Here is a 23458-nt window from a genome sequence, read left to right as displayed (position 1 = left end):
TCTTTTAATTTCATGGCTGCAGTCACCATCTGCAGTGATTTTGGAGCCCCCCAAAATAAAGTCTGACACTGTTTCCACTGTTTCCCCATCTATTTCCCATGAAGTGATCGGACCGGATGACATGATCTTCGTTTTCTGAATGTTGAGCTTTAAGCCAACTTTTTCACTCTCCACTTTCACTTTCATCAAGAGGCTTTTTAGTTCCTCTTCACTTTCTGCCATAAGGGTGGTGTCATCTGCATATCTGAGGTTATTGATATTTCTCCCGGCAATCTTGATTCCAGCTTGTGCTTCTTCCAGTCCAGCGTTTCTCATGATGTACTCTGCATATAAGTTAAATAAGCAGGGTGACAATATACAGCCTTGACGTACTCCTTTTCCTATTTGGAACCAGTCTGTTTTTCCATGTCCAATTCTAACTGTTGCTTTCTGACCTGCATATAGGTTTCTCAAGAGGCAGATCAGGTGGTCTGGTATTCCCATCTCTTTCAGAATTTTCCACAGTTTATTGTGATCCACACAGTCAAAGGCTTTGGCGTAGTCAATAATGTCTCTCTCAGCTCTATCATTCTAGGATTTAGAAACAAATGAAGGGAAAGGAAAACCTAGAAGACCAGGAGGGGAAAGGAATGTTGGTGGGAAGAAGCAAATGCTAAGGAGAATAATAAAAGGAGGAGGAAATAAGAGGAGGAGAAAGGAAGGCATTTCCCAAAGCAGGTGACATCTGCTTATTTTGTTGAAAGAGGAGAAGGAAGAACTTTCACAAAAAGAATTACAATAAAAGCTTTATTCTCAGCAGCCAACTCATGTCTCCCACCAGTGAGTCATGCTGATGTTGTGGGGAGCCGTGGCTGATGTTAGTGAGAGGTATGGCTGGTGTTGGTGAAAGGCATGGTTGATATTGGTGAGAGGCATGGCTGGTGTTGGTGAGGGGCATGGTTGCTGTTGGGAGCCATGGCTGATGTTGGTGGGGGCCATGGCTGGTGTTGGTGAGAGATATGGCTGGTGTTGGGAGCCATGGCTGATGTTGGTGGGAGGCATGGCTGGTGTTGGTAAAAGGCATGGTTGATGTTGGTGAAAGGCATGACCGGTGTTGGTGAGGGGCATGGTTGCTGTTGGGAGCCATGGCTGATATGCGGGGGGGTGGTGGGTGGCATGACTAATGTTGGTGGGAGCCATGGTTGATGTTGGTGAGGGCCATGGCTGATATTGGTGAGGGCCATAGCTGATGCTGTTGGGGGCCATAGCTGATGTGGGTGAAAGGCACAGCTGATGTTGGTGAAAGGTATGTTTGATGTTGATGAGAGGCATGGCTGATGTTGGTGAGAGGCATGGACAATGCTGGTGAGGGGCATCACTGATGTCTGAAAAACAGGGGCCTAAAAGGAGCCCTGAAAGGAGGAAGGATTGGCTTGTTCTCTGTGTCTAAGAAGGACAGCCCTTCCTTAGCAATGAGCAACAATGATCAGTATACTCCCAGGTTCTAGGAGACGTCTTAGGGAAATGACTAGAGAATATGCCCAAGGGAGCTACAACTGCAACATTACCACATAGTGCCTATGAGGATGCAATCCTGAGAACCACTGAACAGAGGAAATCCCAGGCCAGAAAGAAATCTTCCTAGATCATTTTTTCCAACCTCCTGCCTCTAAGCATCCCTTCCCTAACTGCCCTGTGCCAAAGGACTCAGCACAGAATGACATTCAGTCCTATTCTTTCATCTTTTCATAGCTGTCTGAGCCAACCCACGCACTGAGGTCCTTGAAGACAAAGAGAGTGCCCCAACTGATTGGATATATGCTTAATCCACATGGAAGGTGCTGGGCACACAGTGGGCCCTTCACACCCATCTGATAGTTGATCAACAGGGTAAAATGCTTCTAGTCTCTCTCAATAACATCTATATTGTTGCTTAGGATTACAGTCTAAACATACTTCATTGCATTCACTCCACTATCTACCCCTGTTCCAAAGTCCAATCTGTCATTTGCTTGAGAGGACACCTAGGTACCTGCCTCTGCAGAAGTGAGCTAGCGTACCTACTCTGCAGGTAACATCTCCAAATCTGGAAGTGACCTCCAGGAAGAAATGAACAGATAGGCTCACTCTATAAAACGAGAAGCACGGGTGCAGATAAATTTTTTAAAAACCATAGATAATTGTTCACTTAACATATAATGAACAGATTCCTGGCTAAGCAATTTATCTGAATGTTTTACTTTTCCAACAAACCTAAAATTAGAATTAAATATTCCTAGTTTCCAAAGGAAGAAACTGAGGGTCAGAGAAGATAAGCAACTTTCAAGGTCATACAATAAGTAGTAAACTCGACTCTAGCCTACTCCCTGACTGCTTCATCCTTACAGTACGATACTAAGAGTTCAGCCTGTGTGTGAACACTTCCAGAAGCAAGAAACTCACCATCTCCTTAGGGAGTCTCTTCCATTACCTGATAGCTCGAATGGTTAAAATATTCTTTCCTCACATTGGGCAGCCACTTCCCACTCTGAAAGTCCCATCTGCCTTCCCTAGTCAGTTGGAACAAGTCAATAGCCTACAGAAGGTACCTAAACTGTGGAACCAGAAGGATCAGGTTGTATTCCTACCCTACCACCTACTAGCCATGTAGCTTTCAACCAAGTCATTTCTGCCATCTGTGCCTTGGTTGCTTCATGTCGATGACAGGAACACAAATACATACCTCATGTAGTGCTCTGGAAAAGAAGACATAAACAATATCTGCAGAGGGCTTGGTTCAGTGCCTGGCAAACAGTAAATATCCAAGAATATTATTTTACTAAGTTGAGTCTCTCTTCCCCATGACAGCCCTTCAGAGATTTGTTAAAAAATGATCTCTCTGTCTATGTTTTCTCTGAGCCAAACACCCACAGAGTCTTTAATTATTCCTTACAGGTCAATTCCAAGTTTGTTTACCAGCCCAGTTGTTCCTTTCTGGACCTGCTCCAACCTGTTCATGTCCCTCTTAAGATGCAGGACATGTGATGGAAAATAATAAATTAGCCAAGATGTGAAGTACAGTCCACATCCGGTATTTCTTGCCATATCAGCTTCTTTTATCTCTAGGTTTTTCTGAATTTCTTCAGAATTGTCAGGTGTAATCTAGACTACATAAGATTTTAATGAAGAATATTTGAGTCTTACCAACAAAGACTTTTATTTTTATTTGTAATAATGGCTAAGATACTAAGTAGTTTTTATCTAGCACGATATCAACACCTGATTTTCTCCTTTAATTACAACCACCCTAGGAGCACTATTATTAACACTATATTACTGACAAAAAATTTAAAAAACAGATTTGAAGAGGTTAAGTAACTTGCCCAAGATCATACAGCTACACGGTAGAACCAAATTTGAGTTCGCCATGATATCCTACTCCCCATTGCAAGTGTTTATGGTATGCTCATTATATACAAATATTTTCAGGGATAAAAATGGAATATGACATAGGCAAAAAACACATAAGCAGGGCAGTTTAATAGCAAATGAAATGCACTGCACCAAACTACGCTGAATTGCCAAACTCCACTGTCACCAAGATCTCTCCTTCTCCCCTCCAGCACATTCCAGTGTCTAGGGCTTCTTGGGTAATATGCATTAAAACAGAAAAAGGAAAAAGAAGTGGTCACCTCTCTTCTTCAGCTTCCACTTACTCACCATTGCCTTCAGCGCTGGCCACTAGCAGACTTCCCCTTGTGAGGAATTCATCTTCAGTGAGGAGCCAAGCTGCTGGTCCTGGAGTAGGGAGGGGTCCCTTGACATTGCTAGAGGCTTTCTGCCTTAGAAACATTCATACCCTTTGACTCAGCAATTTTGCTTCCAGGCCATGAACACAGGTTTGTGAGCACGGGGGCTTTTCACGGCATAAATTATAATAGTTCAAAATTGGAAATAATATAAATGGCCATCAAAGACGGACAGCTAAATGAATGCTGATATAGTCACACACTGGTTCATGCAGTCACTCACAATTATCTTTCTAAAGGTTTAATAACAAGAAGAAATAAAATTCTCATTTAGAACCTTCAGTAAAAAAGCAGGAAACAAAACTGATTATAATCTCTAAAGGAAAAAAAAAACCTAGAGGAAATTTACTAATATGTTAACAGTAGGTATCTAGATAATAGGATTTCCAGGTAGGTTTTACTTTTTCTTTGAACCTTGTTGTATTTTTCTAATATGCATTCATGGCTTTTATCATCAGAGGAAAATGTTATTTTTCTAAAGGATGGAAAGAATCTGGTCTGAGGGCTGCCAGCCAGCTTGTGAAGAACAGTTTTTGCCACTGGACAGTTTCCATCTGTGCAGCAGCAATTACTACTCCGTTACCATCAGATCATCTTAATCCTATTGATTGAAATGCCAAAGTAATTCTATTAATTTACTACTTAAGAGATAAATTACTAAGAACAGAGCAGAAGAATTACCAGAGAATGCTGTTGTATTCCTCTAGGTGTGAATGTGGGTGGTCTTTGTAGATTCAAGTGTAAAATGCAAAGAAGCCTCTAGAAGTTCATATATTCATTCCCTATCATACTGCCTAGAGCAACCAATGAAAATTGAAATCAATAAAAACTGTCTTGAACATTTACAATGTTCCAGGTACCAAAGTAAGCACTGCAGAAGAACTATTTGATCTCTGTCACAACTCTGTGAGTGACAACAACAATACCCATTTTACAGATGCAGAAACAAAGATGATAAGTAACTTGTCTGAGGCCACACAGGTCGTAAACAGAAGAGCATGAATGCCCAGGGGTCAAACCCACCCCCCTGCAGTGGAAGCCTGGATTCTTAGCTACTGGACCACTGGTAGTGATCTGTAAGTTAGGACAGGAAGGATCGACACTCTATGGATGAGGAAAGTGATGCTTCAGTACAACAAAGGATGCATTCATGATCACGGAAGAAAGAAGAGAAATGAGTAGTAGTCAAACTTAGGACTTCTGATCCTACACCCAGTTTGTTCCATTTGCCTCAGAGCCATGCAACAAGAAGCAGAGGGCCGTGGAATTTGGATCCCTATTTGGTCCTCCTATGGAGCACAGGGAGGTGACCCCGCTAGAGGATCCTGAAGGTATAGGGTGAAAAGGGAGGAAACCCTCAAAAGGAAAAGACAGTCTCAGCAATGACCCTTGCCACCCTTTCACCACCAGCCCTCCTTCCTCCTAAAACCAGGAAGGGACACTAGTCATCTAGCATCATCATCCATCTACCTTGTTTTCAGCTCATTGAGTCCCTCAGGTTTCACTGACATGTCTTCTGAATACTCCTCAGTAAATACTACTTGCAGAAGCTGGTACTAAGCTGCAGAGGAGCAGGAACTTAAAACAATGCATATTCAAGTTGAGTGAGCTATATTAGCACATTTGAACAGCTGCTCCAAAACATATGGCAAAATTCCACCTCAATTAGAGTCACATATCAACTCAGCCACCAAATTACCTTGATTACGTCATTTAACCTTTCCAAGTCTCCATTTCCTCAAGTGAAAACTAGAGAAGAAAATGGTACCCACCTCACCGAGTGGTTGAGTGGATTAGAAAGCATGTATGGGAAACTTCTTAACAAGGTGGGCAGCAATTAGAAAATGATAATTGGTAGCCATTGCGATTCTTGTTAGTTAATCTCTTTAGTCAATTTCCTTGTCTATAAATGGAGATGACATTCCTTCTGAATGTCATCTAAATCATTAATTTATATAAGGTGCTCAAAAAATATCTTTTTTTTAACGCACAAGATGTCCCAGTTCCATAATTCTATGACTCTTCTACCCACTTCTTCCCCAAGACGTTAGAACCTGCTAAGTAAGACAAAGAAGTTCCACTCCACTAAGCATAGCTGCAGCTCTCTGTCTTAGAGGATTCAGGGGAATCAAGGAGGGCTATTTAGAGCCTTATTAGAGATTGGAAGCATCAATAAAACTCTGTATTTACATACAAATACCCACTTCAACTAAATCCTCTCAACTCACAGTTAAGTGTGCTCTTTCTGAAGACCATTCACTCAGTTTATTAATGGCAGATGCAGATTTGAATCCAAGTTGCTTTTTCTACAGTTTAAGGTCATTTCTTCCCCAGTGCCCACTGAAGACTGTTTACTATTTTCTCAACACCCTCCTTTGAATCATAGTCTCTTGAATGCCTGAAGACCACACACATCTAAGATTCACTCTTAGGAAAGAAAACCTGTTTTCTCTGGAACAAATAGACCCATTTTGCCAGTACATTTCCTAGGGGTTCATTGCAACTTGGCTTATTTTCCACATTAGGTCTGAACCAGCACAGATTTGGGAGGGGAAAGTAATATGGTTTTCTAATAGGTTCAGACATCCAAGCACTAATTGGTCTTCACACAGGTTTCCCTCAATTAATTTGGGAGTTCTCTGAATACAAGAGCTATAGCATATCTATTATTAAGATATTTAAAAGAGAAGTCTCTGGATTTTGTTGTTCAGTAGCTCAGTCGTGTCCAACTATTTGGGACTCCATGGACTGCAGCATGCCAGGCCTCCCTGTCCTTCACCAACTCCCGGAGATTGCTCAAATTCATGTCCATTGAGTCAGTGATGCCATCCAATCATCTCAGCCTCTGTCATCCCCTTCTCCTCCTGCCTTCTATCTTTCCCAGCATCAGGGTCTTTGCCAATGAGTTAGCTCTTTGCATCAGGTGGCCAAAGTATTGGAGCTTCAGCATCAGTCCTTCCAATGAATATTCAGGACTGATTTCCTTTAGGATGGACTGGTTGGATCTCCTTGCAGTCCAAGGGACTCTCAAGAGCCTTCTTCAACATCACAGTTCAAAAGCATCAATTCTTCGGCACTCACCTTTCTTTATAGTCCAACTCTCACATCCACATGTGACTACTGGAAAAACCATTGATTTGACTAGACAGACCTTTGTTGACAAAGTAATGTCTCTGCTTTTTAATATACGGTCTAGATTTGTCATAGCTTTTCTTTCAAGGAGCAAGTGTCTTTTAATTTCACGACTGAAGTCACTATCTGCAGTGATTTTGGAGCCCACGAAAATAAAGTTGGTCACTGTTTCCACTGTTTCCCCATCCATATGCCATGAAGTAATGGGACTGGATGCCATGATCTTAGTTTTTTGAAAGTTGAGTTTTAAGCCAACTTTTTCACTCTCCTCTTTCACTCTCATCAAGAGGCTTTTTAGTTCCTCTTCACTTTCTGCCATAAGGGTGGTGTTATCTGCATATCTGAGGTTATTGATATTTCTCCTGGCAATCTTGATTCCAGCTTGTGATTCATTTAGCTCAGAATTTAGCATGATGTATTCTGCATATAAGTTAAATAAACAGGGTGACAACATACAGCCTTGATGTACTCCTTTCCCAGTTTGGAACCAGTCTGTTGTTTCATGTTTGGCTCTAACTGTTGCTTCTTGACCTGCATAGAGGTTTCTCAGGAGGAAGGTCAGGTGGTCTGGTATTCCCATCTCTTTAAGAATTTTCCACACTTTGTTGTGATCCACACACAACAAACTCTGGGGTTAGCTGTACCTAAATAGGGCTTCCCAGGTGCTGCTAGTGGTAAAGAACCTGCCTGCCAATGCAGGAGACAAGAGATGAGGATTAGATCCCTAGGTTGGAAAGATCCTTTGGAGGAGGGCACGTCAACCCCCTCCAGTATTCTTGCCTGGAGAATCCCATGGACAGAAGAGCCTGGCAGGCTGCGGTCCAAAGTATGGCAAAGAATCAAACCCAACTGCAGTGACTTAGCACAAATAACATTTAACCTCTATAAATCTCAGTTTCCTCATAAGTAAAATGGGGGTAATTAATCCAACCCAAAGGATTATTACCGAACTGACTGACTGAAAGGATTAGATTCAGGATTCAGTACCATAAATAAAGCTCTTTGTGTAAGGCCTGGTCCTTTATAACCACTCAATAAGGGCTGTTATATTTTTATTATTTATATTCTACTCAGTCATCTAATACAACCTTTGACATACAGTAGGCACTTCATAATTATTTCAGATAAATAAGTAAATAAGTGAAGCAATAAATTAATGCCATCTCAAATGAGATGATAATGATCTCAAAGTACTTAGTGAATGCAAAAAGTTGACTGACCTAAGAAAGGAATTTATTGCTACAGCATCTTTAAGCATCAAGCCCTTTACCACTCTAAAGTTGATAAAGGAAGGTGGTATTTCAAAGATGGGTGAACTGAGACAGAGAAAATTAAATGAAAGACAAGTTGACTACAGAGAAATTCTGAGTGACAATTTAATAAATAGTCAAGAAGGATTTATTCACTCCCTTCCTGTCTGTTGGGTCTGGCCAAATAGTCAAGCAGAAGATGCCCCAGACCCTGGTCACGTTAGGGCTCTGCCATCTGAGATGCTGAGATGAGATCTTAACCTTTCAGTTGATCCTCAGTGTCATCAGCTGTACCTGGAGATGCTGTCATGCAGGTGGCAGGAAGATCAAATGAATTGGAAGTGCCAAGTATACCAAAAGTGTTATTTGTGTGAAAGTGATCGTCATATTCTTCTAAACCCATAATTTCCAATTCTCAGAGCTCCATGAATTCTCACTCACAGTTCCAAAGAGTCATACAAACATTTCTACTATAAACCAGAGCAGCACCTCAGAGGGACTCTGGAAATCTCTATCACTTGGGATAGTCAATAAAACAGTGTGGGCTTTAGATACCAACTGACTATTGATTATAAGTGGGGTCTGCCACTTACAAGCTATATGACCTCTGCTAAATTTCAGGAAATGCAAGCATCAGTTTCCCCATCTAAAAAATGAAGGTAATGCTGTCATCATCATAGGATTGAAAGTGCCCAGCATATAGTAAGTACTCAGTGAATGGTAGCTATTACGATCATTAGCTAATAACACACCTTTCTGTTTTTATCATATTACTATTAATATTTCTCAATATTCATACTCCCAGAACTTTGCCACATCAAATGACAATTCCCTGCTGATCAATGCAGTCTTTTTTTCCCAAAACTTTTTGTATAGAATCCCTGAGCTGCATTCTCTACAAAGACATACTTTTCCAGTGGGATTTATCTGATTAAAAAGAAAACTGCATTGAAGGTAATGAGAGCCATTTGCTCTCCTGTCCAATTCGTGGGATGCATGCTAATTACACAGGGCCTGCTAAGAGCTTTGACTCCAGCAGAGTAACCCCCATAGGCCTGTTCAGCAACCAAGCCTCTGAAGAATAGCCCCCCACCCGAATTCCTAACATTGTGACTCATCTAGGGGGTTACTTGAAGCTAACAGGCTTAAGCCAATAATTCTTTGTGGAACCAGACCACTGAATGACACTGAAGATCAGAGGCACAGGAAAACTTCCTTAAGTGAGATACACAGGGACAGTCAGGGCAAAGTGAGACAGTGGTTGCAGAATTATATTTAATGACCGAGGAGGGGGAAACGAAAGGCATAGGTTTGACCTAGGACATTAATCTCAGTCCTTCTGTAGGATGGCTATACATGCTCCTGAAAGAAAAAGGGATGGCTTCTCCTTTTATTTTCCTGCCTTGGACTTTCCCAGAGGACATCAGGTATTTTCCCCCAGAGACTGGTTAAAGCTATCAGGGCCAGAATTCAGGGCTTTTTGACTCCAGTCAAATCACATCATTGATGCTAAGTACCTGCACAGCTAAATTCTGCTTCCTCTGAAGTACCAGGCGTATACAAGCCATTTAACAAATACCTATTGAGCCCTGACCAGGTGCCAGGCTTTGTACTTCATGAAAACCATATGGAAGAAGTTTGCCAAAGTCATGTTTTTGGGGTCTTGTCTACATAACATATAACTGTCCCAATTTGGGGAAAAGGAAGGTTGGAGACATGAAGGTTGAGCTTGAACCAGAAAACATCAAGGACTGCCATGATTCTGGTCCTGAACAAGCACATGAGGTAAGAAGAAGGGAGATGAGAAGAAAGAAAACATTGGCACGGTTTAAGCAAATGCAGTGTGGTATGCCAGAGTTAGACAATCAAGCCACAAGCTCCTTAAGCCTTAATTTTCTTACTTTAAAATGGGGGCAGACATCCCTTCCTCTCAGGTTGTTTAAAGGATAAACTGTAATAAAATATTTAATGTTAGGGGATTTTTTGCCAGCAAACAATAAAAATTAAAATGAAGTTTTCTGAAAATGAAATGAGATGCTGTGAGAGGCAGACATCCATCTTTAGGTGACCACACTTGATTATCCACAGGAAACTCTACCTTTGATCAACTGGGTTTGAGGACCTAGGATGCTCTAGGAGGACAAGGACGGGGGTAAAGCAAGTGAGGGCACAAACTTTAAGGAGGCGCTCACTTTCAGGGCTCTGCACGTGCAGGGTTGGTACCTACACAGACCTCAAAGTAAGAACCTCTTTGAATTTTGACAGGCGCCTCATTCTTCTCACCCTACTTCATGAGGATACTTAAATAAAAGCAACAGAAGAATTAATGGAGGGAAAGCTATCTAGAAGAACAGACTGGAAGCAATGCTAAGGAATGTGAGATATCCCAAGAGAATCTGACTTCCCTAAGGGCAGGGGAAGAACCAGATGGAACCTCAAGGTTCCTTTCAGCCCCAAGGATCCAAGGTTTGTTTTGTTTCTTTAAATCTTTGGCTGCACCCCTGAAGCACATGAGACCTTAGTTTCCTGACCAGTGATTGAACCCCCATCCCTTGCATTGGAAGGCAGAGTCTCAACCACTGGACCACTGGGTATGCCCCCAAGATTTCATCTCACTGCAGACAAGAACCCTGTTCAAATACTTGCACTTCTTATCCAGATAATGGTTCCTTATAAGAGGCAGATCTAGCTGCAGAAAGTAAGACAGAAAAGGGAAGGGAGTCTTGCTTCATAAGACCTGGAGAAGCAGGCTCAGGGCATGCCAACTGCGCCATTCTGCTCCCTAAGGGGTGCTTAGCAGATCATGAAGTGAAACTAATAACATGTCAGGCACTCCAGGCCAACCTAAGCCCCTTACTGCAATCAAATAAAACCAGAATTGCACAGCTGGCCGAAGCCAGCCAGCTGTTGACCTGAGGGTGCAACCCAGGCAAAGCTGACAGTGACCAGCAAGGCCCACACTGTGCAACAACCCCCGAGTCCCTGGTGTCAGAGTAACAGACAGGAAACTGGTTCAGTCCACAAGGTCAGAGAGTGCCAGCCTTACTCAGCCTCATCCCTTCCTAGGACCTAGGATACCTACCCCTCACATCATCCCTCCATTCCTTTCTAAGGACAGCCCCACAGGCAGAAGAAAGCTTTCTCCCCAAAAATATACAACACGGACATCAACAAATGTCAGGTCTTCCCAAACATGTACAGAGGCAAAAGTTCACAAAACTCAGAAAAATTCTGATTTCTGTCCCCATCTGCCTCCAAATACTGCCCTCCTCCTCTGAACCACCAGAGCACTCCAGTTATGCTCCTTAGGCTGAGGGCAACCTCTTATGGTTGTTTATATGTACCTACTCTAGTCTATCTGCTGAACTATAAACAATAAGTGGGCAAAAGCTACTCATCGACAAATGATCATTGGAAATTCCCTGGCAGTCCAGTAGTTAGGACTCTGTGCTTTCATGGCTGAGGGCTGGGTTCAATCCCTGGTCAGGGAACTAAAATCCCACAAGCTGTGTGGTGTGGACAAGAAAAAAAAAAGAAAAGAAAAGATCATTGAGTGCTACTACCTGTCAGGCACTGTAGACAAACACCAACTCAGTCCACACAGAAGGCTTCTTCTGTAGACAGCAACATATTTATCCCCCTCTCCTCCACAGCGCCTTATTCATGTAGTAGGTGCATAATAAATTAGAAGGATCAGAGGACTGCAGAGCAAGAGAACCCATAAAAATCAGACAAGCCCCCACTGAATAATCTAGTCTCTTGACAGTGACTGATAATCCACCCTGTTCCCCTTTCCTGCTGGGTCAGGCTCCAGACCCATCTTCCAAGCAGCTGCTCAAAGTAAAGTGTTTACCATGGCTGACCTAATCCAAAACTTCCATTTCCCAGATGGAGAAACTGGGGACCATCTGAGAAAAAGAATTAGCCCAAGAAAAATTTAGACACAGAGCCAAAACTACATCTCAGTTTCCCAGCCCCACCTTCATATTTCTCCCTCTATTCCACAATGACTTTTATAATTGTGTATGAAGTAAAGGGAAAACGTGGAAACAGTGTCAGATCTCATTTTCTTGGGCTCCAAAATCAATGCAGGTGGTGACTGCAGCCACAAAATAAAAAGATGCTTGTTCCTTGGAAGAATAGCTATGACAAACCTAGACAGTGTATTGAAAAGTGGAGACATCACTTTGTTGACAAAGGTCCATATAGTCAAACTATGGTTTTTCCAGCAGTCATGTATGGATATGAGAGTTGGACCATAAAGAAGGTTGAGTGCCAAAGAATTGATGCTTTCAAACTGTGGAGATGGAGAAGACTCTTGAGAGTCCCTTGGACAGCAAAGAGATCAAACTAGTCAATCCTAAAGGAAATCAACCCTGAATATTCACTGGAAGGATGAAGCTGACGCTCCAATACTTTGGCCACCTGATGTGAAGAGCTGACTCATTGGAAAAGACCCTGATGCTGGGAAAGATTGAGAGGGCAAGAGAAGAAGTGGGTGACAGAGAATGAGATGGTTGGATGGTATCACTGAGTCAATGGACATGAGTTTGAGCAAACTCTGGTAGACAGTGAAAAACAGGGAAGTCTGGCATGCTGCAATTCATGGGGTCGCGAAGAGTCTGACATTACTTAATGACTGAACAAAAACAACAACAGGAAGCAAATGCTCCTGGAAACATAGACAGACCTTCTGTCAACACCTGACTAAGTTGACCTGGGACTTTCTATAAGGAATAAACACCAGTTCATTAGATTACCTCCCTGCCAAGGCAAAGGGGATGTTCTGGCCCAAGTCAGAGGACACATCTGCCTGGAAACCAAGTTGGATGCCCACTATTTGGAGGGGTCTTTTGGAGACTGCATTTCCCAACCTTGGCCAGGCTACAATTTAATTTAACCAGACAACAGCTGAGAAATCCAGATGGATTATTTGTACTAACAAGGCATCGAGGAGGGACAATCTTCCTTAACTTCCAGACCCACCACAAGGACACAGAACAGGGAATGCATTCCTGGCTACTCCCAACCTTGAAGACTCAGTGCTCCATTCTCAATTCTTCATCCTTTCCCTTTTTCTGTGTCCCTCCCACTCTCTCTCTCTCCCTCCTTCATTTCCCTCCTTCACTCCCACACATGCTCACTAAACTTCTCTTTAATTCTCCAAGTCCTCTCTCACCTCTAGACTTTACACATGCTGTTCCTTCTACCCCAAACACTCTCCTTCTCTGTTTCCTCCAGGTCAATTCCATACTCAACCTTCACGTTTTACTGTAAAAAACACTATCTCCACAAAGCCTCTTGGAAGCCACCTCCTCCCCCCAGGTGCAGTTGGTACACACCCTCTGTGCTCACTGACTTCCTCGTTTGTAGCACTGGCCACGCCACAGACACCTCCACTTTCCTCTTCCTCTCTCTCCCACCCCCACTTCTCTTCTTACTCTGTGTCTCCAGCTTCCTCCTCCAGCTCCCTGCATCCCTCCCTTGGCTGTCCTCAGCCTCTGAATCACTCTTCTGCCCCTCATTTTGCCCTCCCTCCCTTTTCCCCCCAATCCCTGACCTCCTGACTTCCCTGCCCATGGTGAACTCAAGACATGGAATCTGTTGGCGTCAAGATGGAGGGACCCCCCACAGCTACCCCCACCCACCATGGTCCTTGGGCATGTGGTACCATGAAGGGTCTAATTGAAATAGTTTCTCCCCAGGCTAACTGCCAAGCCCAACTCATTTGAAATTCAGATTGACAACTGCACATTGATTCCCTATTTCCAATTGATGCTGCAACTAGGGAATGAGAATCTGAGCATTGATCGGGCATGGCTTCCAACAAATCCCTGAGAAATGAGCTGTTCCACTGAAGAAAAATGAGGGGACTGAATGGGAAGGCAGCAAGACACACACACACTCATCCTCCCCTGAGGGCTCCAGATAAATTCAGGTCCCAAGACCAGATGAGTAAAGAAGAAAATTTTAAAAAGAGGGAATATTATAGATTACTAAAATGATGGTTTAGAACCAGAAGGACTCTTAGAGATTATTCTAATCCCCTCATTTTATAGCTTGGGAAACTGAAAGCTCAAAAGGGAAGTGATTCATCAAAGGTCACAAAGCCCCCTCTTTACTCTGTCACCCTCCCTCCAATGCCACTGTAGAACAGACTCCTGGACTTTTGCTTAATCTCTGTCATTAGGAGTCAAAACTGAGGTCCTTTAAGTACCAAAGTTTCCTAACGCGACAAATGCCCTAAGAGGCGCTAGACAGTTCAAGGCTCTGTCCAGTCAGTGCAGCTATCGCCATAAGCCTTCTCAACGAGGGACAGAACCCTTAGTCCCAGGAGACCTTACGGACATTCTGAAAATGACTATTAATCAAATCTGTCTAAATCAAGTCTGATTCACCACATTACATCTCAGTAATCCCTGAAACAATTTGCATCATTTCCAAATACTTTCATAGGGTCAGCAAATCCTAATAATCAAGTATTTCATTTCTCGTACTCACTCCCAGCCTCTGCGTCCAGTCCCTCACTATCTACAAGCAAAGGCTTAAGCTCACCAGAGGCAGTGGCTGCAAACGTGCATGAAGGGCCCCGGACGCCTATTTTCTCCGCACAGAGGCGCAAAGCACAGATTTACTTGAGGGGGCCCTAGAAATAATTCTGTGCAAAACGTGCTGTCTAAATATAGCCAGAAATGTACAATGATCATCAAGTGGAAAGGCGTGGCTATTTGACATTCAAAGGGAGGATGTATCAGAAAAAGAATTAGAGACATTTTGGACGAGGGCAGGAAGGGATGGGAGGTGATTTTAGGTGGTTCAAAACATAATAATAACCTAGAATCATCATTTCAGTCATTTGCATTATCCCAGGAAGAAAGTCTCCATTGGGTGTTACCGTGTCTCTAACACCTTTCCAGCACTCGCTGATCTTCTTTTGGAACTGAAGGCAGATCTCAGGTTCCGGATGTCAGCCAGCAACAGAATTTAACTAGGATTTTAAACTCTTCTCTTTCTGTTTTGTTTTCATTGTATTCACTGCTATGGTTGTCCTCTATTACGGCAAGTAATACTGGTTTTTCATTTGTGAAGAGTGAAATACAAAGTTACCTTTCTTTTTAAAGAAGTGAGATAATTCAAGGAGAACTTTTTTCCCTAAATAACAAATATTTAAAACATATCACCTCCATATCCACTTTTAAATAAGTATAAATATTTCAACATCTGACATTACTGTGACCGAAACTATGAATTTTCAAGATGATTAGAAATATACACAGAAAACAAGATAAAGCCTTCAAAACGTACATGTCAATGCAATGAAAACTTTAAAGTGACTAATAGTAGAAATGATTAAAAAAAAAAAACTCGGAAAAAACTGTCAGTGTTCCAAGAAACCATGATACATGGGAGGGGCTAGACTAGAGAATCTCAAAATTTCCAAGAATTCTACTGTGAGCCACCTAACAAAACAGAGACGCATTTATTTGCTAAGTCACACTACTTCTTCCCCAGTTTCAAGTGTGGTAAATTCAGAGTGTGTACGGGGATTGCCACGGGTCAGACACAGGTTTTGATTTTCTTGGCTGTAACAATACAACAGAGCTTCAAAACAAGTAGTAACACCACCTACTATCATGATTTATATTCTTCGTAGTTTACAAAAGTTTTTCCTATATGTCATAGCATTTGGAAGAAGCAGGGCTTGAAAATGTGAGTTCTAATCTTTTCCCTTACTCAAGGGCTGTGTGATGTGAGGCCAGTTAATTTCTCAGAGTCTCAGTTCCCACCAGTTCAGTTCACCATACAAGGACTGTTGGTGAGTCAAAGGCCAGGTGACCAGACTGTAAGTGCCTTGCTGCAGACGTATGAGCTAGGATAATCAGAAGATGCTGCAGCTTGGGGAGGATTCAGATATTAAATGGCATATTTTGCTAACAGCAAATGGTAGGGAATATTTTGGGGTAAATTCATTTTCTCACTGTACTGCCTAATGGGATTCAGGATTATGAAAGAGGCCTGAGGGCAAAAGAAGTCTTATGCTATAGTAACAGCTAGGAGAGAGGACCACATTCCCAAACCTTATTATCTGAGGGGAGGGGCTGAGAGAGGATAGGAGCTTATGAAAGCTTCATAACTGCCACTCCTGGAGTGGTTCGAGAAGTGAATCATAGCAGCAGTGAAGTCATAAATCACCGGTTATGTGCCCGTGGTTCCCTTTGTCACACCAGAGTCACACAGAAGCCACGGGTCTGGTGCTGAATGGAGAAAAAGCTGGGACTATGGTAAAGTAAGGCCACGGAAGGCGTTTGGCAGGACTTCCAAGTCATGCAGGGGCTACAGTGCAGCTGAAAGCAGCAGTGAGACCAGGAGAAACTCCAGACTGACTCTCAACTGCCACACACACACACACACACACACACACACACACACACGGTAATGGAAGAGCAAGACAGTAGACTGAGTGCTGGCTGTGAACCAAGAACCATCTTTGACATTTTTTACCTGTGCTACCTCAGTGACTCCTTGTGCAACACTTCTTTTGGTGTATCAGGCAACTGCAGTTTAGAGAAGTTAGGTAATGTTCCCATGGTCACACAGCCAGTAAATGACTGAGACAGGATTGATTCCAAATCATCTGTTCTTTTCACTCTTTATGAACCATTCTATATTACATGTGACAGTACATTTCAGTAACACACACATACAATATATATACCGCACACGTACAGCCACAAAGGCATTTGACATTTACACACCCTGTACCCCATGTCTACATACATGCCATGAAAGTGAAAGTTAAGTCGCTCAGTTGTGTCTAACTCTTTGCGACCCCATGGGCTATAGACCACCAGGCTCCTCCATCCATGGGATTCTCCAGGCAAGAATACTAGAGTGGGTTGCTATATGTACACACAAAAACACCCATACTAAATATCACTCAACAACACACTTTGACAGGAACACGGGTCTTCATATTTTTGTATATCCAAATCTATGTAACACAGTTCACTTCAGTTCAGTTGCTCAGTCGTGTCCAACTCTTTGTGACCCCATAGACTGCAGCACGCCAGGCCTCCCTGTCCATCACCAACTCCCGGAATTTACTCAAATTCATGTCCATTGAGTCAGTGATGCCATCCAACCATCTCATCCTCTGTCATTCCCTTCTCCTCCTTCCTTCAATCATTCCCAGCATCAGGGTCTTTTCCAGTGAGTCAGTTCTTCACACCAGGTAGCCAAAGTATTAGAGTTTCAGCTTCAACATGAGTCCTTCCAATGAATATTCAGGACTGATTTCCTTTAGGGTGGACTGGTTTGATCTCCTTGTATTCCAAGGGATTCTCAAGAGTCTCCTCCAACACCCAACACCACAATTCAAAATCATCAATTCTTTGGTGCTCAACCTTCTTTATAGTCCAACTCTCACATCCATACATGACTACTGGAAAAACCATAGCCTTGACTAGATGGACCTTTGTTGGCAAAGTAATGTCTCTGCTTTTAAATATGCTATCTAGGTTGGTCATAACTTTCCTTCCAAGGAGTAAGCATCTTTTAATTTCATGGCTGCAATCACCATCTGCAGTGATTTTGGAGCCCCCCAAAATAAAGTCTCTCACTGTTTTCACTTTATCCCAATCTATCTGCCATGAAATGATGGGACTGGAAGCCATGATCTTCGTTTTCTGAATGTTGAGCTTTAAGCCAACTTTTTTACTCTCTTCTTTCACTTTCATCAAGAGGCTCTTTAGTTCTTCTTCACTTTCTGCCATAAGGGTGGTGTCATCTGCATATCTGAGGTTATTGATATTTCTCCCAGCAATCTTGATTCCAGCTTATGTTTCATCCAGCCCAGTGTTTCTCTGTACAGAGTTTCTATGTAACACAATCCTCTCTATATCCGCAAATGCCCTCATACACACCCTAGTCCCCACACATCCACCCACATCCATCCATTTATAAACAAAACATGCATATTCATCACACCTAGAAACCTACCCACATCACACAAACTCACAGACATCTATACTCACACTTGTAAAAACAATATAATGCATTGTCCCTTATTCTTTCCATCAAAACAAGCCCTTTACAGCCTAGATGTACATCAACAGATGAATGGATAAAGAAGCTGTGGTACACATATACAATGGAATACTCAGCTCAGTTCAGTCGCTCTGTCGTGTCCGACTCTTTGCAACCCCATGAACTGTAGCACTCCAGGCCTCCCTGTCTATCACCAACTCCCGGAGTTCACCCAAACCCATGTCCATTGAGTTGGTGATGCCATCCAACAATCTCATCCTCTGTTATCCCTTTCGCCTCCTACACTCAATCTTTCCCAGCATCAGAGTCTTTTCCGATGAGTCAGCTTTTCGCTTCAGGTGGCCAGAGTATTGGAGTTTCAGCTTCAACATCAGTCCTACCAATGAACACTCAAGATTGACCTCCTTTAGGACGGACTGGTTGGATCTTCTACTCAGCCATAAAAAGGAAAGCATTTGAATCCATTCTAATGAGGTAGAAGAAGCTAGAGCATATTAAACGGAGAGAAGTAAGTCAGAAAGAGAAATGTAAATATCATATACTGACCCATATATATGGAATCTAAAGAGATGGCACTGATGAATTTATTTTCAGGGAAGCAATGGAGAATCATACATAGAGAACAGACTTATGTACATGGCGGGAGGAGAGGAGGTAGAAGGGGAGATGTATGGAGAGAGTAACATAGAAAATTACAATACCATATATAAAATAGATAGCCAATGAGAATTTGCTGTGTGACTCAGGGAACTCAAACGGGGGCTCTGTGACAGGCTGAATAGTGGGATGGGAAGGGAGATGGGAGGGAGGGGCCATGGGTGTACCTATGGCTGATTCTTGCTGATGTATGACAGAAAACCACAAAATTCTGTAAAGCAATTATTCTTCAATTAAGAAATCTTTTAAAAAGAGCCCTTTAGGATATGAATAAGGAATCTTCAGATTACTAAGCATGAGTGCAACCATCCTAGAAAATTTTCTGAAACTTCAAAGGAATAACTGATTATTTTCACTATTTTTCATTAGTGAGTATAATAGTCTACTTATTTTAAAATTGCTAATCCATACATGAATATTTCTGAATACTTCCTACTAACCAAGATATTTGACTAATTAATTAAAATATTGTTTCATTCATTCGGCCATTATTGAGCACCAAGTATGTGTGAGACATACCATGGTAGACACAGTAGAAGATTAAATAAACAGACAATGAAGGCGCCCCACCACAATTGCTGGTCTCGGAACACAAACACGAGTAACTTCCAACAAGATAGCATAGTCATGACACCTGCATGGCTGGAAAGGCCACAGTGAGAGAGGGGACGTGGCAGGAGAAGGGACACAGAGACAAGACAGTCCTGAAGAATCTGGTCCTAGAGAACAGGAAGACATAGATGCCACCAGGGCAACTTTGGGAGGGAAGCTTGGGAAGGAAGCTGCAGCATCTGGTTTGGAATGCACTTGAGGCATGGCTTGGCAGGACATCCAGATGGACATGTGCCCCAGGTGTCTGCAAATGAAGAAAGGGGGCCTGTGGGAAAAGACAGGGTGGAGACAGGGCTATGAGGGCCGTCCATTAGAGGGGACCACTTAGACAGCGACAACCCTGAAACCAGAAAAGGAGCCACGGCAAAGAACATAAGAGGCAGCGCAAATCCTTGGGGTGTTCCTTGGGGAACACCACGTCCAGCTTGGCCAGGTGACAGAAGCTCTCATTTTTTGCGACACACACGTGCATCTCTACACATGCACCTCCGCCAGCATATAAGCCCCAGAGCACACACAGTGGGGCTGCACCAGCTTCCAACTATCTCCTGGATATAATCATTTCAGGTCAGGGAAGCTCAGTCACCCAAAGCAACAGAAATAATTGATCATCAACCCTTCAGCTTCCAATCTTGACTGTTCTAGACATGTGCATGCCCCCAGAGAGTATGGCAGGGGAAGGGCCCCTGTTCTTAGACCTCAGTCATTTGTACTACATACTATGGTACAAAGGAACACCTAAAACTGCTTTGCTGTGGAAGCAGGGTGACAGAAACAATGTGAAGCATCCCCAGTTTGATTTCAAATCCCCCAATTCTGGCTACATCCAGGCAAGTGACCCCTGATTTACCTGGAACCTACATCTCCTTCACTAGCTGTGTCTCAGTTTTTTGAAAGTGTTTTGAAACTTTTTTGAGAGTGTTTTTGAGAAAGCATTTTTGAAAGTGTTTTGAGAGAGTCCCATAAGTATAAGCATCTAAGTTTGTCAAAGGTTCTGAGAAGACCCAAGGTAAAGACGCCTGGTTCTATTTGTGTTCCCAAATGCATTTGACTTGGGCATCTTCTTTAAAAAAAAAAAAAAAAAATTAGCAGCTCATTCTGAAGAGAAACTTTGGGGAAAGACTGGACTGTTGTTGTTGTTTAGTCACTCAGTCGTGCCTGACTCTTTTACAGCCCCATGGACTGTAGCCTGCCAAGCTCCTGTGTCCATGGGATTTCCCAGGCAAGAATACTGGAATGGGTGGCCATTTCCTCCTCCAGGGGATATTCCTGACCCAGGGATCGAACCCACATCTCCTGCATTGGCAGGAGGATCCTTTACCACCGAGCAGCTAGGGAAGCCCAAAAAGGCTGGACTACTTGATCTCTAAGATTTTTTCTGGCTGCACTGTTCCATGGACCTCTGAAAGTATAGGCTCCCAAAACACAGGGCTGGGCCTCGTGGGAAGTTATCCCTTCAGTCTCCTCTCCCAGGGAAACCAGCAGTCAAGGGTGATTGCCCAAAACCTTAGAGATGCAGCCTTAAAAGAATCAGCAGTTTCTTAGCATCAATCAGACACTCTCGGCCACCTGCCAGGATCCCATGCAGGCTGATACCTGGGCTGGATAAACAAGGTAGCCTGGGCCTTACTTCATTAAGGACCCATATTACCTACTTCTCCAGTGGTTCCTAGAACTGGGCTGAGCAAGGCTGGGATCTGATCTCAGTATGAGAAAAGCCCTCATTAACCATCTACCTCCTCTTTCCTTTCTTAGTCTTGCTGCTTCCAAGGAGGCTGAAGCTGCTCGGTCTGCTTCCAAGCCCATGTCACCGTCCGATTTCCTGGATAAACTCATGGGGAGGACTTCTGGATATGACGCCAGGATCAGGCCCAATTTCAAAGGTAGATAATCTTGCCTTTCAGAGCCCCAGGGATCTGCTTTCCCAGATTGTGGCAGCAAGCCCACTGAATTGTATGCAGATGGTATGAATTCCATGACTCTTTTCTCTACCCCTAAGGCAGATACTATTAGTCAATTCACCAAGGCCAAACAAAGCCTCGGAGACTACAACTCAACAGGATCTCTGGTTGCCTGTGTCAGTATGGGAACTAAACCCACTTGCTAGCTTTACTAATGGACAAGCAATGAACGCAGAATGTAGAGAAATGAGTTCAGGTTTCGCTTTGGGTACAAACTTATTCTCTGAGCTTAGATAAGCCTCTTCCTTTTTCCCGGTTTCAGTCTCCTGGCCTGGGCAGGGATGGAGCAGGCTATCTCTGTGGTTTTTACACTGTGCCTCATGGAGTCCTGGTGCTTCTTCCCTGTGTCCCAAAAGAGAGAAACAGAAGACACGAGCAAGTCCCTCACCTTGCTTCTCCCCCAAGCAGCTGTACTTTTATTTGTCTTAGATGAGAAGCTTCTAACTACAGTTCATCCACTGAAAGCTTCCCCTGGAATAACAAATAATTTTGGAACTCTCACTTAATAAGAGCCACAATTTCAAGTGCCTAGTAAGACAATAGGGGGTGGTAGAAATATGCAAAAAAAATAGTGCTGCAGGTCCCTGGAAAGTAGGCAGCCCTTCCGTCCCCCCAGTCCCTCGTCACCCTACAGGACTGCGGGTCTTGTGCTGCCTGACCATCCAAAAGTCCAAGAAAAGCCACAAATCAAGATTTAGGAGAAACTTCCTGAAACCTAACACATGTAAATACAAGCAAAACATGTTTGGGAGCCAGATATGCCCTTATGGGTGGCCCATTTATTAACCACAAATGAAGTGATCTGAGAAGCTTCTTCTGGCTCACAGTCCTCTGAGCTCTTATGTCTTACAACAAGAGGGGCCAGTTCCTGTCATCCACTGATGCCTCAGGAAACTGTAACCATCCATCTCTAACTGCTGGGCAGGTTTCTGCATGCGCAGACTTGAGGACCTCCTTGGGAGCCTGTGCACCCTGCCTTCCTCCCAGCACCCCTGCAAAAATCTTATTTCAAAGACCCACAGCCAACCCTCTGATCAATCCTTGATTCCAGATGCCCTTCCTTGCTGTTCCTTTTGGCTCAAATCCAAGACCGAACAAGAGATGTGACAGCTGTTAACAGCTTCCTAGTATCGGCTCCCTCAACCCCCCACCCTCCAAGTCCCCTTCTCAGAGCGCTCTGCAAATGGAAAACAGGCTGGGAAGTGCACTGAGGCTTGTGTGGGGGCCCAGTTCCCACACCTGTTGATGTCGAGGTGCTGTTGCTCCCCAGCACCTCACTCCTGAGGCCATTCTCTTCCAGGATTGAACACCACCTTTCTTCCCTCAAAGACAGTGAGTCGGCATATAAGCCCTTCACCAGAGTCACGGTCTCAAACACCCAGAGGGCCCCAGCAGGTACGGCGCACAACTGAAATAGGATGGGGGTAAGCAGAGAGAACCAGAAAGTACACGCTCTGCTAAGGGCAGCCAGGTTCCCGCCAGGTAGGAAGCAGGCCCTGGGTGGCGTGCCTTCCCAGATGAGACTTAAGTCAGGGGGTTATGTGAAATCTTCCAAGTTGGCAGCTAAACCATATCGTTGGGAAACACCATTGGCCAAATCAAACACATCAGAGAAAACTGACCACCAGTTTGCATCTGCAGCTTCGCAGTTTTCAGCAATTCCGTCCCCCAGCGCCCCCTCGTGGGCTCCTTCAGAACTCCAGGCTGAGTAGAAGTGCCTTGGTCTTGTCCACCTGCTGAACATAGGGGACTCCGAGTTTCATGTGCTAGTTATCCTTTGTGCGTATCACTGTACTTGGCACATAGAAGGCCCACAGTAAACCCATCATAAATGAACGCATGAGCAAATGACCCTAAAAATATGCTGCTGCTGCTGCTAAGTCGCTTTAGTCATGTTCGACTCTGTGCAACCCCATAGACGGCAGCCCACTAGGCAAGAACACTGCAGTGGGTTGCCATTTCCTTCTCCAATGCATGAAAGTGAAAAGTGAAAGTGAAGTCGCTCAGTCGTGTCTGACGACTCTAGCAACCC

The 23458-nt window shown here is 43.6% G+C and overlaps 1 protein-coding gene across 2 annotated transcripts in view; it reads left to right on the top strand.

Moving 5' to 3' along the window:
- Nucleotides 1–23458, top strand: part of GLRA1 (glycine receptor, alpha 1) — an 86595-nt gene that overhangs the window by 16856 nt on the left and 46281 nt on the right. For both annotated transcript variants that reach the window (XM_010850604.1, XM_010850605.1), the window contains exon 2: nucleotides 21221–21348. In XM_010850604.1, coding sequence (XP_010848906.1) covers nucleotides 21221–21348 — 128 coding nt within the window. The remainder of the gene's footprint in view (nucleotides 1–21220; nucleotides 21349–23458) is intronic.

This window comes from Bison bison, unplaced genomic scaffold (genome assembly GCF_000754665.1).
Source record: "Bison bison bison isolate TAMUID 2011002044 unplaced genomic scaffold, Bison_UMD1.0 scf7180017864291, whole genome shotgun sequence".
In the NCBI taxonomy this organism is placed as follows: Eukaryota; Metazoa; Chordata; class Mammalia; order Artiodactyla; family Bovidae; genus Bison; species Bison bison.
Note: the sequence above shows the minus strand (reverse complement) of the source record. Positions and strands in the feature narration are given on the sequence as shown.